The sequence below is a fragment of the Chlorocebus sabaeus genome, chromosome 25, assembly GCF_047675955.1.
Source record: "Chlorocebus sabaeus isolate Y175 chromosome 25, mChlSab1.0.hap1, whole genome shotgun sequence".
Classification (NCBI taxonomy): domain Eukaryota; kingdom Metazoa; phylum Chordata; class Mammalia; order Primates; family Cercopithecidae; genus Chlorocebus; species Chlorocebus sabaeus.
The window spans coordinates 42,799,561-42,820,897 of record NC_132928.1 but is presented as its reverse complement, the minus strand read 5'-3'; the positions used below and the strand labels follow the sequence as shown (position 1 = coordinate 42,820,897).

At 34.4% G+C, this 21,337-nt stretch overlaps 1 protein-coding gene across 2 annotated transcripts in view; it reads left to right on the top strand.

The window, feature by feature from the left end:
• Positions 1-21,337, top strand: part of PLA2G4A (phospholipase A2 group IVA) — a 146,999-nt gene that overhangs the window by 109,098 nt on the left and 16,564 nt on the right. For both annotated transcript variants that reach the window (XM_073011668.1, XM_007989144.3), the window contains 3 exons: positions 877-948; positions 6,351-6,593; positions 14,515-14,699. In XM_073011668.1, the coding sequence (XP_072867769.1) occupies positions 877-948; positions 6,351-6,593; positions 14,515-14,699 (500 nt within the window). The remainder of the gene's footprint in view (positions 1-876; positions 949-6,350; positions 6,594-14,514; positions 14,700-21,337) is intronic.

The following is a 21,337-nucleotide window of genomic DNA, read 5'->3' as shown; positions in this document are numbered from 1 at the left end:
CAAGGCAGGAGGATCACTTGAGTCCAGGAGTTTGAGACCAGTCTAGGCAATAGAGTGAAACTTCATTTCTACAATTTTTTTTTTTTTTTTTTTTTTTTTTTTTAGTTAGCCAAGTATGACGGCCTATGCCTATAGTCCCAGCTACTCAGGAGGCTAAGGTGGAAGGGTTGCTTGAGCCCAGAGGCAGAGGTTGAAGTGAGCAAAGATCATGCCACTGCAGGCCAGCCTAGGTAACCGTTTAAAAAAAAAAAAGAAGAAAGATAACTAGTTATTGTGCTAGATTTTACTGCTGTCTTTGCCTTAAGGATTTCTGGTTGTTATTTTAGTTTTTATAACTGTTCTCTTAAGATGTTCTGCAGGAAGCACAAATTCTTGACACCAAAAGATGAATTTCAACTGATAATTTTAAATATTATTGAAAGTCAAAAGATAATTTATGTTAGTATCTTTCACTCATTTTAGGAAAACTGTTTTATAACTCAACTGTAGATTTTGGTTTTATCCTTTATCTTCATAAACACCACTTAAAAATATCTAATAAAGAAAAAGGCATATTTTTTGGTATAACAAGGAGCTTCCTATAATCAAGTTGTTATTTTTTTCAGAATTATGATAAACATAAAAATTATCCTCTTTAAATCATGAATTAATAAATATAAACTACTTTTTCATGTGCCAAGAAGTTTTGTTTCCAGTGAGAAATCTGAAAACATAATTAAATCTAATAAATCTAGAATTATTAAATGGATTTAAATTTATACTAGTAGAGCTAATAGATCTCACTCTGTGGTTTTGCTCAGATTACTTCTTTATGATACATTTAATTGTTAATTTTGACACCTGAAGTGCTTCAATTTTTTTGTTTTCTTTTCACAGAAAATATTACAACAAAGCATATTGTGAGTAATGATAGTTCGGACAGTGATGATGAATCACACGAACCCAAAGGTGAGTGAGCCAGGAACTTCTCTGGCCGAGATCCATGAGGAAAGGATATGAACACTTTGTCTGATTTTCTCACTCAAGATGCTGATGGTAATCTCCACTTCAGACACGGAAGTGATAAAATTGTAGTTTTCTGTTGAGAGAGAGGATTGCATGTTGCATGTCTAACAAAGTAGGCAGCACATATATATCCCTAATTCGTTTTAATACCTCAAAAATACTTTAAGTTGAACAAATGAACAGATCTGAGATGGTAGATAGAGCACTGGGCTTTTCAGCATGGTTACTGTGATTTGGGATCCTTTTTAGATGGCTTTAAAAATTAAAATCTTGTCTTCTAGAATTCTGTTATTAAGTAACATGAAAAATGGTATTCTCACTCCATTTCTGACCCTTATTCCACTGGCTACACCCCCTTTCTTGAGAAGGGATTGGTGATGAAGTGGGGTAAAAGTATCAAGAACTTGTTGCGTATATTATTCAATAGTATAAATGAGCCCTTTTACATTTTGGCAAGGTAGTTTTCAGTTTAGTGTGGATTATGATAGTCGGTGATGGACTTGGGGCAGAGATCACGTGAGGATCAGATTGGCAACAAATATGAAGGTCATATTTGTTTTGAATGTTTTGTGGTAGAATAGATTATTTTGACACAGTGCTTTGAGATAGCTATTTATAAAAATGTTCCCAATAGTTAAAAAAGAGCCAACAAACAAACAAAAACAAAAACAAAACAAAACGAACAGAAGACTATAAGAACTGGATGTATCTGTCCTATTACAGTTTCAATATGACCATCTAGATTTTAGAAGATATTAGATGCTTTCTGGTCCAAAACTTTAATTAATTCCACTAGGCAGGGAAGAGCCTGTTTTATTCTTTCTTAATTATTACTAAAATTAAAATTCTTTTTTCATAGCTGGGCTAGTACTTCCTCGGAAGCTGTGTTTGTGTGAATTAGAGAAAAGCTGCCTTCTCTGGAGAATGTAGCTGCACAGGGCCATGGCTTGGCTAGTGTGTGTTGTCTTGCAAACATTAAAAAAGATGATTCCTTCCCTGGGCAGCCAACGCTTTCACCTGGGCACAAGGCTTGGCTAGATGAGTGCAAGCTGGGTTCAGCCCTGATTTGCCCCCCTTGTCCTGCTGTGTTATGCAGCCCATGATCGGCCTAATCAAATAATGACCAGCAGCCCTGATCATTACTCAGGAACCCCAAAAGAACCCCGCCCTGGAAGGAAACAAGTCTTCATCCTGGCTCCTTCATTTTTAGAATTTAAAATTTATATATATTTTAGTTGTTGAAGTTCTTTTTGTTTTGAATTTTCTTTTAATGAAGGAAGCTAGCCATTGTAAAGGGGATAGATATCATATGCCTAGCATCTCTAGAATTATTTGTGTATTGATTTAGGGGCTACCGAGGAGATAGAATAACAGTTTCTCCATTATTAAGTATTTCTATAGATGGTCAGTACATTTGATAACCCCTACAGTACTAACTGAGTCATAAGACTGAGAAATTCAAGGACTGTTGAATATGGCTGCTTTGGTTTTAGGACCAGTCTTGCTTTCAGCATGATATTTAGTATGTGGTTAAAGTTTTCTTTTAGGTTCTTAGTATTTATTTTTTCTCTTTTACATAGAGTTTTTAGAGTAGTTTTAGGCTCAAAGCAAAACTGAGCACAAAGTATAGAATTACCATATGTCATATGTCCCCTGTCTACCTTCCATCCCCCCATCGCCTCCCCCACTATAAACATTCCACACCAGAGTGGTACGTTTGTGACAACTGATGAACTTAAGTTGACATTATTATCAGTCAAAATCCATAGTTTACATTAGGACTCAACTGTTGGTATATATTCTATGGGTTTTGACAAATATATGATGACATACATTCATCATTATACATGTCACACACACTAGTTTCACTGCTCTAAAAATCCTGTCTCCTGCCTGTCCCCCACTCCCCCTACCCCTAACAAGCACTAATCATTTTACTCTCTCTCTATTGCTTTGCCTTTTCCAGAATGTCTTATAGTCAGAATCAAACACTGATGTAGGCTTTTCAGATCTAGTAGTTTACATTTAAAGTCCCTCTATGTTTTTTCTTGGCTTCATAGCTTTTTTTTTTTTTTTTTAAGCACTGAATAATATTCCACTGTCTGGTTGTGCCACCGTTTAGTTATTCATTCACCTACTGAAGAAGGTGAACTTAGAAAACTTGAACTTTGCTTTCAAGTTTTGGACATTATGGATAAAACTGCTAGAAAAATCTATATTCACCTTTTGGTGTAGACATAGATTTTTCAATTTATTTGAGTGAATACAATGTAGCACAATTGCGGATCATATGGTAATAGTATATTTAGTTTTGTAAGAAACTGTCAAACGGTCTTCCGAAGTGGCTGTACCATTTTACATTCCCTACCAGCCATGAATGAGAGTTCTTGTTGCTCCACATCTTTTAAACATTTGGTATTATCTATGCTTTGGATGTTGGTCATTCTAACAGGTATGTAGTAGTATCTTTTTATTGTTTTAATTTGCATTTCTCAAATGACATTTAACTTGAAGCATCTTCTCATATGCATATTTGCCATCTGTATATCTTTTTTGATGAGGTATCAGTTCAGGCCTTTGGCCCATTTTTGGATTGGGGTTGTTTTCTTATTATTGAGTTTTAAGTGTTCTTTGTATGTTTTGTATTACATGTTTTTAATCAAATATGTCCATTGCAAATAATTTATTTCAATCTGTGGCTTATCCTTTTATTGTCTTGAGACTCTTTCATGTGTAGTCAAATGATTTTGAGCAAAGTTTTAGGTATTTTCATCTTTAGTTTCTTGAAACCTATCCTGGAACCATTACCTTCTCTCACAGAATCGTTGCAATCATTAAATTAGCAAATGCAGGACAAAAGGGCTTTAAGTTGTAAAGAGTGATGCAAATAGAAATGTACTATTACTGTTATGACCAGTAAGCAATAAGTATCATTTATATGTTGACTGTTGGTTTTGTCCCACAAGTGATGCCATTATCAAAGGTATCCTGGTATGGAAGTGGGGGCTTATTGGATAATAAGAAGAAAAGTAAGAAGCCATAGCCCCAAAATCTTTGGAAATAATTGTGTATCTCATTTATATCCTGTGTAACTGGAGATAAAAGTCATTCACTTTAAAGCCTGGATTGTTCTAGTAAAACACATTTTTTGCCCTGTTTGGCATTAGAAAAGTATGAGAGTAGAAAATAGTGTACTTGTTTTTGGTGACTATATAGTCATCTGGATTGGTTACTGAATGAAAGATCTCTTCATATACTCAGCTCAGTTAAACAAATAACTGAAGATAAGGATTATAAATCACGCTACTATAAAGACACATGCACACATATGTTTATTGTGGCACTATTCACAATAGCAAAGACTTGGAACCAACCCAAATGTCCATCAGTGATAGACTGGATTAAGAAAATGTGGCACAAATATACCATGGAATACTATGCAGCCATAAAAAAAGGATGAGTTCATGTCCTTTGCAGGGACATGCATGAAGCTGGAAACGATCATTCTCAGCAAACTATCACAAAGACAGAAAACCAAACACCGTATGTTCTCATTCATAGGTGGGAATTGAACAATAGAACACTTGGACACAGGGCGGGGAACAGCACACACTGGGGCCTGTTTGGGGGTGAAGGGCTGGTGGAGGGATAGCATTAGGATAAATATCTAATGGAAATGATGAGTTGAGGGGTGCAGCAAACCAACATGACACACGTATTACCTATGTATCAAACCTGCACATTGTGCACATGTACCCTAGAACTTAAAGTATAATTAAAAAATATTTATTTATGATGGTTTTATGTATGTTTAGTTTACATTTATTGGAAATTATGAAGCTGACTATAGAATCTCTTTTTTTTCTCTTTATCTCAACACACACACACACAGAGCCACACACACATACACACACAGTTTTATAAATGCGTGAATATTTACATACAGGGTTCCCAGAAATCAGAAAAAATGAGGTTTAGGCAGGTGAAGTTATACACTACCATAAATTGTTCTTTGATTTTGATTATGAATAAATAAGACTGATGATGATGATGCTTCTGCGGCTGCTGCTACAACTGTTTCTGCTACTAGCTAGTGTTTATTAAGAATTTAATATGAGCCAGGCACTTTTCTAAGAACATTATATAGATGCATAAACACAGTTAATTCTCACAACTTTAGGAGGTTTATCAATGAGGAAATGAAGGAAGAGAAGGGGAAAGTAACTAGCAAATACTGGAGAGAGGGTTGGCACTCAGGGAGTCTGATTCCGGAGCCAATGCTATAAATGACCATACAACATAGTTTCCCAGGAGAAATGATGTATGCATAGGTTTTAAGGAAAAAGCCATTTAAAACTTCTTCTTTGGGGTGATTGCTGAATTTTAAAATGTTTAGGCATTTGTTTAAATTAAAGGCTTTTAAATCCCCAAACTTTATAAGCAAGGGTGAAATGACAGGTCATAAGATCAATAGGTCATAAGGGTGTTTATTTAGTAGCAAATATATGTTGAATCCTTTAGCTGTTACTCCTCATTTTACAGAAATCCTGAATGTTTGTTAAACAGGATAAAATTTCTTAAGGTAACTTAAGAAATGTAGAGGATAGAACTAACCACTGTGGATTTTCTGTGTGTAAGTTATATGTGTGCATGCAAGTGCGTGCACTTGAAGCCAGAGAAAAGGAAGAAAACAATTCAGGAAAGAAGGAAAGGGGGAAAATGAATGAAATTTACCCGGAAATCTGAGCATAGACCAAGTGGCACTGGCAAGAATGCACCCTTTACATGCACTATAGGTAAAAGGTGAACTAAGAACAACTTAAGAACAAAAATGATTAACTGCAATATTAATCTAGGCAAATAAACATGTTAAACCAAACATAGAGCTTCATTGTTAATTTTAACATTTAATTATCCAAAGAAGATCCCTTTTTTTTATTTTTTATTTTTTTAGTCAGACAGAGTCTTGCTCTGTTGCCAGGCTGGAGTGCAGTGGTGCGATATCAGCTCACTGCAACCTCCTCCTCAAATGATCGGCTCACTTGAACTCCTCCGGGTTCAAGCGATTCTCCTGCCTCAGCCTCCTGAGTAGCTGGGACTACAGGTGCACGCCACCATGCCCAGCTAATTTTTTTTTTTTTTTTTTTTTTTTTTTTTGTATTTTTAGTGGAGATGGGATTTCACCTTGTTGGCCAGGATGGTCTCTATCTCTCGACCTCATGATTTGCCTGCCTTGGACTCCCAAAGTGCTGGGATTACAGGCATGAGCCACCTTGCCTGGCCCAAAGATCCCTTTTTAAACATGCATTTTGGAGTCTGTATAGTGACCTTTTCTTTTTCTCTAGGCACTGAAAATGAAGATGCTAGAAGGGACTATCAAAGTGATAATCAAGCAAGTTGGATTCATCGTATGATAATGGCCTTCGTGAGTGATTCAGCTTTATTCAATACCAGAGAAGGACGTGCTGGGAAGGTACACAACTTCATGCTGGGCTTGAATCTCAATACATCTTATCCACTGTCTCCTTTGAGTGACTTTGCCACACAGGACTCCTTTGATGATGATGAACTGGATGCAGCTGTAGCAGGTAAGTGCACAAAATATAATCAGTAGGAGCTAAGGCAGGAGATCTTTATTCCTTCTCTGGAGAGAAGCATTTTAATTATTGTTAACATTTACTCATGTATTCTGTTATTACAACCTGCATTTAATGTGTGAAGGGCTTCAAATGACTAGGGTTATTTTTTGTTGTTTGTTTGTTTGTATTTTTGAGACAGGGTCTCACCCAGTCGCCCAGGCTGTAGTACAGTGGCACAATCATGGCTCACTGCATCCTTAAATTCCGGCCTGAAGCAATCCTCCTGCCTCAGCTTCCTGAGTAGCTGGGACTACAGGTGCACACCACCATACCCAGCTAACTTTTGTAGTTTTTGTAGAGACAGGTTTTTGCCGTATTGTCCAAGCTGGTCTCAAACTCCTGGGCTCAAGTGATCCTCCTACTTTGGCCTCCCAACGCGCTGGGACTACAGGTGTGAGTCACTGTACCTGGCCTGGATTTTTTTTTTAAGAAAAATTTATATTGGATAGGAAATGGCCTAGACATGTCAGTATAGAAAATTTTCGTTAAAATATTGAAGAGGACGGCTGGGGAGCAGTGGCTCACTCCTGTAATCCTAGCACTTTGGGAGGCCGAAACGGGCAGATTATCCGAGCTCAAGAGTTCGAGACCAGCCTGGGCAACATGGTGAAACCCCGTTTCTACTAAAAAAATACAAAAATAAAATAAAATAAAATAAAAGGCAGCTGTTCATGGTGGTGCACCCCTGTAATCCCAGCTACTCAGGAGGCTGAAACACGAGAATTGCTTGAACCTGGGAGGCAGACATTGTAGTGAGCCAAGATTGCGCCACTGCACTCCAGCCTGGGCAACAAAGTAAAGCTCTGTCTCAAAACATAGAAAATAAAAAATAAAAAAAACATTGAGGGAGACTTTAGATCTTCTCTGTACTGCTCACAGTTCAGTTGCGGAAATTTGGAAACTATTTCCTATTTTCTGAAAGGGATTTAAAGAAGGGAATTGGGTGCTTATAAAATTGTTCCAAACCTTCTGGGAGCAAGCTTTAGGCTGAGCTTTCGGGAATGATTCAAAAACCACTTCAGAATCATCCCCACAAATGTCTTGGCAACTGTGCTTGGCAGGAGAAATAGTGGAAATGTAGCTTCTCTCTCATTTTCTTTTTCAGATTTTATGTGAGTGTTCATCTTTGGCAGAGGCCAGGTCTCAGTAGACTGGAGCTGCAAGGGAATCTGGCAAACACATTCCTTAGCCTGACTCCCTAGTGCAACACAGGGCTTGAGTAAGCCGGCCTGTAGTGTTCACTAGGCTATTGGAACTGTCTCTCCAGTTCTCAGAAAGGTTAGAGAGCTGCCCAGCAAGAACCTTGTCACTTCCAGGTTTGTCACTTAGCCAGATCCTCAAGAATAATCCGCTTTGGTCTTCAGTTCCATGCCTGTTATAGATTTAAAGTTAAATTTGCTTTGGTGACCAATCAATACACAATAATTTTTTTGTGATAATTCTGTCATCTTAAATTTTTATATTTCACCACACCATCATCTTTTCCTTAATGTCCAAATGTCATTCCTCAATCATTTATGGCCAAGGACATTTTGATTAGATGCAGTAAAAACTTAAATGGGATATTTCCAAAAACATTTTCTACTGCTTTTTGTTTAAGCATCATACCTAGAACATACTTGTGAAATTTAGGATATAGCTTTGGATTTTGTTGTTGTTTTGGTATTGTTGTTTCTATTTGTTGCTTGACCCCTTAAAAGGAATTGCAGAAGCAAAAATGACCTCTGTTGTTTAAACAAGATTAATGCAAACTCATTATATTTCGTGTTATGTTTATGGCATCAAACTCTAGGATATGAGGTATGTCTGATTATATGCCAGTAATCCCAACAGGATTCACTATGTTATATCGTATATTAACTATTATATTAACTATAATGAAATTCTAATTGTTATAAAGTCAGTATCTATTTTTAAATTCATCCCAAATAAAAATACACTTAACCATACATTCAGGGACATTATTTTTCTTGTTTAGTCACATAACTATGTTTATTGTCGTCACAATACCAATTAAATGTGTCTCTTCTAGAAACATGTGCTTTATGGATGAATGATGATGAGCTTAAAAAAACTACAAATTCATAGAGCATGTTGATATATAGAGAATCTTCAGTTATTTTACTCTATAGAAAGGGAAGATCAAAGAAGATAATTCTGTCATTTTTGCCTAAAATTTCTCAACAGAGCTGAGATTGGGACACAGGTTTTTTAACATTGCTTCCAAGCCTTTCCCTTGGACACACACCATTCCCCTTAGCCCTTGGTTTTCTTAGTCATCCACTTGCTTATGTAAAAATGGAAGTTTTCTTTGTGTATACTTTCTTCTATTTGTTTTACGTTACTATTTGGATTGCACCAGCTCCTTATGTAGTTTTCACAGCACGTGGTCTACACTCCACATTTTAATAACTTCCTGGTAGTTTTGCAATATTTTATGTAGATTTGGTGGTGTTGGGATTACCAGATAAAATACAGAATACCCAGTTAGATTTTAATTTTAAATATGTATGAGAGTAATTTATATATAATTCTTGCAGCATTTAGGACATACACTAAATAATTATTTGTTGATTATCTGAAATTCAAATTAAACCAGGCATCCTGTATTTTCTTAGCTAAATTTGGCAACTTTAGGACGTATGCCTCTTCCTTTTAAATTATTTTGCATTTTCATCTTCCTTCTGTCTTTTGTTCATTCTTTCATTCACTTAGGCTTACTGAGTACTTACAATGTTCTTGGTTCTGCACTCCAGCCTGGGCGACAGAGCCAGACTCCATCTCAAAAACAAAAAACAAACAAGCAAAAAAGAATATGAGTTTATTGTGGGTGTTTGCATTTGGAGAATAATAGTTGTACACCACCTTGTCTACTCCTTTGTTCATTTCATGCCCTTTGAAAGAAGAGTTATAGACAGTTTTCATGAAACAACATAAGGAAATATAAACTATCAATCATCCCCAAATATGGCATTATATAAACCAATTTTTTGAGATACCTGAAAATGTTTGAAGCTAAAATTATTTTAAATTAATGATATTTGGAAAGAACTTTAAATTTTATTTCATGGTGTGTATTTCATTTAAATTACATTTTATTCATTTTTATGTATTCAATTGAAAAAATGTATATGGGGCATTAATTTCAGTAAAAAATTTAGTCAGTTCAGTCAGTTCACAGATTCATTCAACTTTATGATTTACAGGCCAATATTGCTAAAAACAATTTCATTTTAGACTGAATTTACTGAATTAAGTAGTGCTTTTTCAGAAAAAGTCCTTACAAAGATAGATCTGGTTTACCTCCCTCTGGTTGTTTCCAATTTTTAGAATAATCGTATGTTTGGAATGAAAAGTTAAAACATTTATCACCAATTGTGATCATTTTGGTTCATAAGGTCTTCCTTAAAATTCCTGTTTTAAAGAATGCCAACTGAATTTTTATCCACAATTTATTTAAAACATTATTTAAGCACATTTCTTTTTAAAATTTGCAACCCCCATGCAAAAAAAAAAAAAAAGAAAGGTTTCTATCTAATCTAGATATTACATTGGAAAAATGTTACATTTGTTTACCCTATGATGATTTTGTTTATATAAATTAAAATTTGGATGTTTTGGAATTAAAGCAATCTCTCAACCTAAAATCAGTAAAGGTGCACTATTTTTCTGCCTACTACTTCACCTTGCCGACTGTATTTTGAAAACAGAAGAAGTTATAGTATGATAACATTTCCCTCATGTGTTTACTGCAAAATAGTTGTGTACCTGTAGAAACAAATTTTGGAGAACTTGTTATTAGTTATATGACTCCTTTCCTGTTTACTTTTGTGTTTATCCTACTTACTGTGACACACACCATCTGGAAATAAGAAATAAAGACATGAGTTAATTTAGGCTAGAGTTCAAAACACAGACATCCAAATATTTGTACACTGAATCTGTGTGATGTATTTATAAAATGGCCACTACAAATATCCAAAGCTGATCTGCTTTAAGGAAATGTTACATAATTCTAAAACAGAGTTATGTTTCCACAACCATCAGATAACCCCATTAATTCACAAGTTTAGAAACCTTGTATGTTTTAAATTATGGGAGGATATTCTTCCGTAGTGGCATTTATCCAATGCTCTATGACATTTTAGTAGATGTTATACAATAAATTGGGTTCCAGTTCAAATAAATTTGGGAAAATTTACAACTCGATCTCCCTCTTCAGATACAACGAGATACCATAATGAGTCTAAGTCCTACTTAAAGCTGCTTGAGGATAGTACTTTAAAAGGAGACTAGCTTGTATTTGAATCTCAGTTGGATCCTTTACTAGCAGGCCATCTTAGGCAATTACTTAGCATAAGCCTCAATTTACTTACAAAATAAAAATAACAATGGTACCCATGTTATAGAGTTGTTTGGAGAATTGGTTAGCATTTTCATATACAGTGCTGTCAGTGGGAGCCATAGGAAGGAGAATAGGGAATGAGCAATGTAATTGGCTAGTACTTTAAGTTGTTGAATTTTGTCTTTCTCAACACACGACCTTATTTAATCATGGTACTCTTATTTTGTATATGAGACATCAGTTTATATCTTGCATAACTCTGCTTTTTGCAACACAGTTAGGAAACACTACTTTCTGGTTTGACTTTTTGTTTTGTTTTGTTTTTTGCGACATGGATGAACTTAGTGGATGTTATACTAAGTGAAATGAGACAGACACTATATGATCTCACTGTTATGCGTAATCTAAAAGAGTTGAATGTAGAAGTAGAAAATAGGATGAGGATTACCAGAAGCTGTGGGTGGGGGGGGGATTTGGGGAGGAGGCAGTAGATGGAGAAAGAGGCAACCTTGCTCAAAGGGTACAAAGTGTCAGTGAGAGAGGAGGAATAAGTTCTGGGTATCTATTGCACAGCATGGTGCCTGCAGTTAATAATAATGTATATTTCAAAATAGTTAAAAGACAGGATTTAGATGTTCTTACCACAAAGAAGCGATAAATATTTGATGTTACGAATACATTGTTAGTTAGCTTGATTTGATCCACAATGTATGCATGTAACGAAACATCACATTGTACCCCGTAAATATACACAATTATTATTTGTCTACAAAATAAAAATTGTTTTAAAAATAAAATAAAACAAACAATAAAAGGAACACTACTCACCATCAGTTTATCTTGAAGGTGGGAACAATGGTGTTTAGCTACAAACTGAAGCTGGGAATTGGTCCACATGATTTTTCTCTCAAATGCCCTCACTCTTGGATTTAAGAAAGGATAAAAGGATACTACCAGTTTTTGGTAGTATCCTCTTAGTTAGTAATGCCACTTTCTAAAGTAACAGTGGGACACCGTGCTTAGGGCTTAGACCTTGTGAACCTGGCTTGGAATCTTTTGAATCTGTTTGAAATCTGCTTGAAAATAGACAATTTATTTTACCTCTGTGAGCCTCAGTTTCCTTATCTTTAAAATGGCTACCTCCTTTGTAAGACTGTTTTCTTATCTTTAAAATGGCTGTCTCCTTTGTAAGAGTCATATAAGAATAATAAATCTTATATACGAAATTTCTGATACATAATAGACTCAGAATAAATGAAGTCACCATTAAGAGAAATATCAGTAACCAACTAATGAATTATAACTTTTTAGTAAAATATTTAAAAATGAATTTAAGCCAAAGACTCACTATTTTTACCTTTAAGATGTTCACATATATAATTGTTAAACTAAAAACTTCAGAGGAATAAATATTAAAATTGGGCTCGACACTCTCTTTATATATTTCTTACATCTTTACATTCCAGGTTCTGTGATAGATAGTCTAGTATCTTGGCTGATGGCAAAGTGCATTCTCACTACTGTTTATAAATACTTATTAAGAAAACAGAATTGATCTACGGATAATTATTTAAAGAACTATTTCTCTTCTCTCTCCTTATTGCCCTATAAGTTAGCCTTGGACACAGCCAGCCTTTATTATTTAGCTATATTACCTTATCCTAGTCTTTAAAAATAGCTTTATTTTTAGCATATTTAGTTTTATTCAAGACAGTTATTCACACCTTTCCTCTTTGCTTGCCTATTCTGGGCAGTATGAATTGCCTCAGACATAAAATTTATTCTTCTTTATTTATAAGCATCACTAGTAAGCGTTTGTAACATTTATTTGTCATTCAGTATTTTAGAAATGGGAATTTTTAATAGATGTGAGGAAACAGATGACTGTGTTAACTGTAGAATGTTAGAAGGATATTAATGTTTCTTTAAAGTATTAATAACTATACCAAAGTCTTATTTTTTCACTTTACATTGAATAAAATATTATGACTGTCTCATTGGTGTTTTTGCTTCAACCTTTATTTATAATGAGGATTATGGATTTAATTGGACAGGAAGAATTTAAAGATTTGCTTTCCTTTTTCATTTCATGCTCTTAAAATGTAATAAGTAAAACTGACTATAGGAGAATTATAGTATTATTCTTATTTAGAAACATATGGAGGGAAACTAACATACACTAGATTCCTACTGTGTGCTGAGCATGTATGTATGTACATAGGTATTAAGTCAGAGATCCTTATTCGTATCTGGTGTGACCATCTTCACTTTATTCTACTATCATAGGCCTCCCTCTTGGGCTTTGCCAGCCTTCTTCCTAACACGGCAGGAGGAAACAAGAGTGTGGACAAGGGAACAGAGCACAACAGCTGCATGGCATTTTATCCAGTTCAGTTCAAACTAGTTCAATTCTGGTCATGTTTTATTTTCCTGGCAAGTGAATTAGGAGCACCACACATAAATGTGAAGTGTAGTGTGTTATCAGTATTATTTTTTCATAAAACTAATGATCTGTAGGTCCTCTTTTTCTTCAGAACCCTTGTCATCTCATCTGTTCTCCTCTCATACTGTCCTCAGACTGCAGGCTCCTTGCTGTCCTCAAACACACCCAGCCTGATTCTGCCTTGGGACCCTTGCTGTAGCTCCTCTCTCTCCCTGGTAACTTCTAGATCCCACCCTCCCAATCTTTAGATGGTCCATTCCATCTCATTATTCTCATTTCAGTGTAAGGTTTTCTTCTCAGAGGCATCTCCATCGACCATCTACCTGAAGTTACTCCTTATTATAGTGTCCTTGCTCATTTTCTTCATTGCATTTATCGCTTTATGAACTGCCCTCTTAATACATTTATTTAGTTATTGGCGGTGTACTCGCAATATGAGCTCTATCAGAGCAGAGCATGTATCTATCTTGTTCAGCATCTGGAATCATATCTGAATGGTAGTAGACAACATATATTTACTGGGTGTGTTGGCTGGATGATTTCCTTGGACTCTCACCTTGTGGTGGAATGCACACTCACCCCCAAGAGAGGCAGCCTGGGAACAATACAGAGTCTGCCACCTCCCAGCTATGCCACCTTCACGGTGACTCTTCATTGGCTTCACCCTCCATTTACAGATGTCCTCTGCATCAACTGTCTGTTATAAGAATTAAACAAGACTATGCATGAGGAAATGTTGAGAAACCTGTAAAGACCTACGTAATGTAAGATAATACTATTAAAGTGATCATAGCTTAGAGTTAATACCAGGACCTGAACTAAGTGCTTTCCATGCATTGTCCCCATAAATCCTCGCAGCAACCTTATTTGATAATCCTGATGTTACAGATGAAGAAACTAAGACTTAAGGGTAATAATTACAATTGCTAAAGTTATATTTAGCATGGCCAGCTCTATTTGTCTCCAAAGCCTAAGGGCCTAATCATATGAAATTCATTCAAATTTGAAACCAACATTTTTAGATGATAAATACTGATGAATGATTATTTAATTCATTCTTGTTTTTCTTTTATGTTTTTAAGATCCTGATGAATTTGAGCGAATATATGAACCTCTGGATGTCAAAAGTAAAAAGATTCATGTAGTGGACAGTGGGCTCACATTTAACCTGCCGTATCCCTTGATACTGAGACCTCAGAGAGGGGTTGATCTCATCATCTCCTTTGACTTTTCTGCAAGGCCAAGTGACTCTAGTCCTCCGTTCAAGGTAAGAATACCTAATGTAGCATTCCATTCTCTACCACATTCTCTTGCTTGCCTTATAGATCTCTTAGTCCCTTTGACTCCAGTTTCTTATTCCTTTAATGTATTTTCTACATCTTTATGAGTAATAGTTCTAAAATGCAAACATAATTCAATCAGTCTCCTGCTTAAAGACACTTTTAAATGATTCTAATGAGCTCAATAAAGGTCAGAGTCCTGAGCAGGACAAGAATAATACAGTGGGTCTGAAGTTTAGAAAGGAAATGAGGCTGAGATTTGGGAGTTAGCAAGTAAATGATCATTAAAACAATGCATGGAGAGGGTATACCCTGAGAAAAGAAGTGGACATAAATAGTACTTTAAAGAATGCTATCAAGGGGAAAGAAGAACAAAGGAAGTATGTAGTATTATGAAAATTGAAGATATGTAACAAGGAGGTTTTTTGGTGAACTGGACAAGGCCAGTTTCAATAGGGCTGTGAAGGCAGAAATCAGACCAGAGTGGTTTGAGGGATGAGTGGGAGTTAAAAAAAAAAAAAAAAAAAAAAAAAGAGACAATTCTGTAGATTGTTCAGGGAAGGAGATGGACTGTATCTGTAAGAGGATGTGGGGAAGAGGAAAACTGTGTGTGTGGGTGGTCGGGGGTGGGTTGTTAATAGAAGAGACAAGCATGTTTACATACTGATGGCTAGGAGTCGTTAATGAAGGTATTACTGAAGAGAGGAGAGATGAGATATAGGATGAAGTCACATCTCTGGGAAGGATGTAAGGGTGGGAAGTGGGAAAGGAATTAAGGACACAAGTGGGGAACAGTATTGAAATGTCCACGCTAGGGGAAAATGGCAGCAGATAAAGATTTATCATTAGGTTTGGAAAAAGGAAGTTAAGGAAGTACTCATGTGATAACTTCGAAGTTTTGTAGGTATTAGGAGTCAAGGTTAACTTGTGAGGACAAAAATATGGAGGTAGTGGAGTCAGGCATGTGGGGTGAATAAAAGTCCGCCTCTGTGAAGAAATGAGAAATCTTGTGAATGTGGCAATATGGAAAGATTGCTGGGCCGCACTTTGGCCTCACCCTCAAATAAATACACTTTTTTCCCCCTGCCTGGAATACTCCAAATGTTCTTTAGACACAGCTCAAGTGTTATCTTTCTTGACATCCACCCATATGGCTAAAGTGCATAAGACTCAGTCAATTCTTCAAATACAGCAATTATCATAGTATATTGTATGTTTTTGCTTACATATATATATTGCTTTCACTGTCTGTGAACTCTTTGTGACTAGGACTCTGTTCTCTGTCTGTGTTTATTTTGTTTTAATCATTTGGTCCTAACTGTCATTGAGGTGCTGGCCAAAATATGAGTATATAGGATTTTTTTTTGTAGGTGAATAAATAAAATGATGTATGAAAGATGGAGTTATTATTTTGATTTTATAGATTAAGAAGTGGAATTCATAGTGATTAAATGGAACAGTTCATGATCTCTCAACCAGATGGAATCATTAATAGCCCAGGTCCTCTGACAGCATATCTGTTTTTTTTTTTCTATCATATGATGATTAAACTGCTCTCAAGAGCAATAAGGGTTATAATAATAACTCTTAAATATATAGAAAATCTTATGTCTTCAAAGTGCTTTCATACTTCATTTTTGAGCTAGTAAAGGTATTCAGACAAAGAAGCAAGTATCAATGAGATAAAATCTTATCAACAAATCAAATAATTTGTGGAATGAGCACAGTCCACAACCTGGCTGGGGAAGTGCTAGTTAAGAAATGTAGCTCCAAAGCTACAGAATGAGAATTTCTTTCCCTTTACCAGCTGCCTCCTTTGTGCACACTGTTCATGAACTATTTTCTGTGTGGTGTGCTGTGTGCAGCAGTTAGTGGGAAAATATGGTTCCTGATCTCCCATAACATTTTGGGATTTTTTTGGGGCAAAGACTTTTATTCACAAGAGCCACTTGGAGGGAAATTGAGAAACTTACTATTAAATAGTCATTCATACAAGTTTACATAAGTATGTGTATTATAGGGAATAAATATAAGAATAGATTGGTGCATACTGGAGTTAATGAACAGGGTAACAAATGAAATAGGGTGAAAACAGCACAGAGATGGCAATGAGCACATCTAAGGGGCTGGAGTGATCTGATTAGAAGCGACAGATATTCAGCTGCCTTAGAAAGGCTTAAGGAGAGAGTTTAAGATAGGACAATAGAAAATGGAGAATCAGTGGAGGATTTCAGCAGACAAATGACTTCATGAAATTGGAATTTTAGGATGATTAATCTGAAAATGGAAAGTAGGATGAATTGGAGAATGGAAGGCAAGGAATTAACATTAAGAGAAATGTATTATAATCCAAGCACAGGATAATGAAGTATTACTGCACCAGAGTGGGTAACTATGAATTTGATGACCTACAAGAAACAATGGGGAGGTGGGTTTCAATGGATGACTCTAAGATGATAGCTTAGAAGCTGGTTCTAGTGGTGGAAGACACTGTATTATTCATTTCACCAATGGGGGTATAAAATGTCAAAGCCATCATTTTATGTATGAATCAGAGCTCCACCACCTTAATGAGCTGAAGGAGGTTTTGGAATATCACTTTGTATCTTTAAAAAGAATCATTATACTTTGCAGTAGTTTTTAAATGTTGACTCATTATTTGTGATGAAGAACATATACTTGTAAAATGTATGAACATTTGGTTTATAAATGCAGTACTTCCAGACAACAGCTGTTAATATTTTGGTATTTTCTTCTAATCTCTTTTTGCGGGGTGTGTGTGTGTGTGTGTGTCTGACTACCAGGGTCATATAGTTTTGCATTCTGTTTCTTTCTACTTAAAACTGTATTATGAGCATTTTTTATGTCATTAAATATTTTAAAAAGCATAATTATAAAAACATATAAGATAAATATAAAAGAGATAGATAAGATGTTTATAAAATAAGATAAAAACATATACTATCTCTGTATACAGATATGTGAGAATTTATTTAACAATGCTCTATTTTCAACTTTTATATTATTGCTATCTTGCCACCTTTTTCTATAATCATTATCCTTGCACATGAATCTTTAATCACATTTTAATTATTTATTTAGGTTGGTTTCTAGATGTGTATCATTTTATGACTTTTAGTAAATATTTTCAGATTGATTTTTAGAGAAGCTTCACCAATTTACATTATATCTAATTACATATGTGAGTCTATTTTACATGCCTTTGCTGGCAGGAAAAAATATTAAAGACAAAGTAAAAAAAAATTTGTACAATATGATGGGGAAAAAACCTCACATTTATGCTTCAGTTTTCTTCCTTTGTGAGACTGAATGGTTTGTCATGCTTATTATATATTGATGTTTCTAAACTACTTTTAATTGGATTATTTGTGATGTTCCCATTAATAAACATTCTTTTTATATCTTAAGAATATTAAAGTTTGTCTTATTTTTGCAAATATAACCTCATATGTCATTTGTATTGGGACTTTTGTTGCTGATGATTTTATTGTTTCAAATATTTATGTAGGAACGTCTTCCATTGTTTTTATTCTTTCTTATAATTTTTAAATTTTTTTCACTATCTTTTCTCTTTTTCATATTAGTTTTTAAGTTTTAATTTTTAATTATTTATGGATGCAGAATATGTGTACATATTTATGGGGTACATGTCAAATTTGATAGAGTCATATGGAGAATGATCAATTACGGTAATTGGGATATCCATCCCCTCAAGCATTTATCACCTCTTTGTGTTAGTAACATTCCAATTCCGTTCTTTTAGTTATTTTGAAATATAAAATAAATTATTGTAAACAATAGTTACCCAATTGTGCTACTGAACACTAGATCTTGTTCCTTTTACCTTACTGTATTTTTGTACCCATTTTCCATTTACTCTTTATTTCCCCTTTCCACTATCCTTCCCAGCAGATGGTAACCATCATTATACTTTCTATTTCCATTAATTCAATTGTTTTTAGTTCCACATATGAGTAAGAACATGTAATATTTGTCTTTCTGTCCCTGGATTATTTAACTTAACATAATGTCCTCTAGCTCTATCCATGTTATTACAAGTGACAGAATTTCATTATTTTTTATGTCTGAATAATATTCTATAGTGTGTAGGTACCACATTTTCTTTATTCATTCATTTGTTGATTGATTCTATATCTTGGCTATTGTGAATAGTGCTGCAATCAGCATGGGAGTACAGATATCTTTTCAGTATACTTATTTCCTTTCTTTTGGATATATACCAGTAGTGTGATTGCTGGATAATATGGTAGTTCTGTCTTTAGTTTTTGTAGGAACCTCCATATTGTTTTCTGTGGTGGCTGTACTAATTTACATTTCATAACCATGTAGGAGGGTTCCCCTTTCTCCATATCCTCATCAACATTTGCTATTTCCTATCTTTTGGATAAAAGCCATTTTAACTGGGATAAGATTGAATCTTATTGCAGTTTTAATTTGTATTTCTTTGAGGATTAGTGATGTTAAATATTTTTTCATATTCCTGTTGAGCATTTGTATGTCTTTTTTTGAGAAATATCTTCAGATCTTTTGCCCATTTTTAAATCCGATTGTTTTTCCTATTGAGTTGTTTGATCTTCTTATATATTCTGTTTATTAATCCCTTGTCAGATGGATAGTCTGCAAATATTTTCTCCCATTCTGTGGTTCATCTCTTTTCTTTGTTGATAATTTCCTTTGCTGTGCAGAAGCTTTTTAGTTTGATGTGATCCTATTTGTTCATTTTTGCTTTGGTTGCCGGTGCATCTGAGGTCTTATTCAAGAAATCTTTGCCCAGATCAGTGTCCTGGAGTGCTTTACCGATGTTTTATTCTAGTAGTTTCATAATTTTAAGACTTAGATGTTAGTCTTTAATTGATTTTGATTTGATTTTTATATATGTCAAGAAATAGCATTCTAGTTTCATTTTTCTGCTTGTGGATATTCAGTTTTCCCAGAACCATTTATCAAAGAGACTATCCATTCCTCAGTGTATGTCCTGGGCAACTTCATTGCAAATGAATTGAACTGCAAATGGGTGGATTTATTTCTGGGTTCTCTATTTTGTTTCATTGGTCTATATGTCTGTTTTTGTGCCAGTATCGTGCTGTTTTGGTTACTGTAACTTTGTAGTATAATTTGAAGTCAGGTAATGTGATGCCTCTAGCTTTGTACTTTTTGCTCAGGATTACTCTAAGGGTATTCAGAGTCTTTTGTGGTTCCATATAAATTTTAGGATTTTTTTTCTATTTCTGTAAAGAATGTCACTGGTGTTTTGATAAGGATTGCATTGGATCTGTAGATTGCTTTGAGTAGTATATTCTTGAAATTCATTCTTACCAATATCAGTTAAATAGAGATTGATATTTTGATATTTTAATTTTTGTATTATTCTTCTAAATATATGTAACTCATTGATCTTTTTGAATACATTGCATTTGTAATAACACAATCCCCCATAGACTTTTTTTGGCATTATTTTGTTATGCTTATTGTATCATATGCTATATGATTATTATAGAGCACAGGATATATTTTTTTAATCTGTTGTGTTTCATTCATCCATCTGACAATCTGGCAATTCTTATGTCAGTACCATACTGCATTTTAATAACTGTAGCTTTATTATATGCTTACTATATTAGAGAGCATGTCTCCAGTTACTGCTTCTGTAGTACACATAGGCATTTCTACCTGCACATTTTCTTAGATGTGTTTTAAAATCATTTTTTCAATTCTTTTTTCCCCATGCCTTTCTCCAAATTTATATACTTCATTTTATTATTTATTTATCATAACATGAAACCTACCATTCTGGAAATAATGAATTATATTTTCAGAGATTTAACGTAAAGTAAATTGCAATATATTACACATAATATAGTTTTTCTTGTCACTAGGTATGTACTTCAGCAAGTTCAAAGTAAACAAAATAATTTTTTTCAGGCTGACTTGGAATGTTAAAAGTACTTTAAACCTATAATTGTTGTTGTTAAAGTATGTATTCCTAAATGAGTCTAAAAGATTGCCAAAGGAGAATTGTTAAATTGATTAAAATGTTATACTATCAATGCTAAAGTAGAATATTTATTTTATATATAACATAGCAAGATTTGAAAATTTGCAAGGAGTCTACATGAAGCTCTTTTGATAGCGGGGGAGAATCCCTAATGTAATAATTGGATATATGCAATATGATTTTATTAAGGTAATTAAATAGCAAATAATTTCCTATTTTTGAGACTGAAATATGGACACTGCCTTTCACAAAATATTAGACCATAAATGCTGGGCAAAAAATTAGAAATATTGACTTTATTTCACATTTGCAGATAATTCTGGCCCTTCATATAGTTAAATGTCATATTTTGTTAAGATGATATAGAAAGATGGAGATCATGTCTTTTGATAAAAGCAACCAAAATTTATGCTGTATCTGTGTTGTAATTGGCCTTGAGAGTTAATGATGTCAATGTAAATGACACTAATTTCTTTAGATTAGTTAGCACACACTCTAGTAGTAGTCCAATATAAAGAGTTCATGATTCTAAATATTATTACTATTAATTTATCTAACAAAAGCAACTTTGTGTTTCATTTTGTCAAG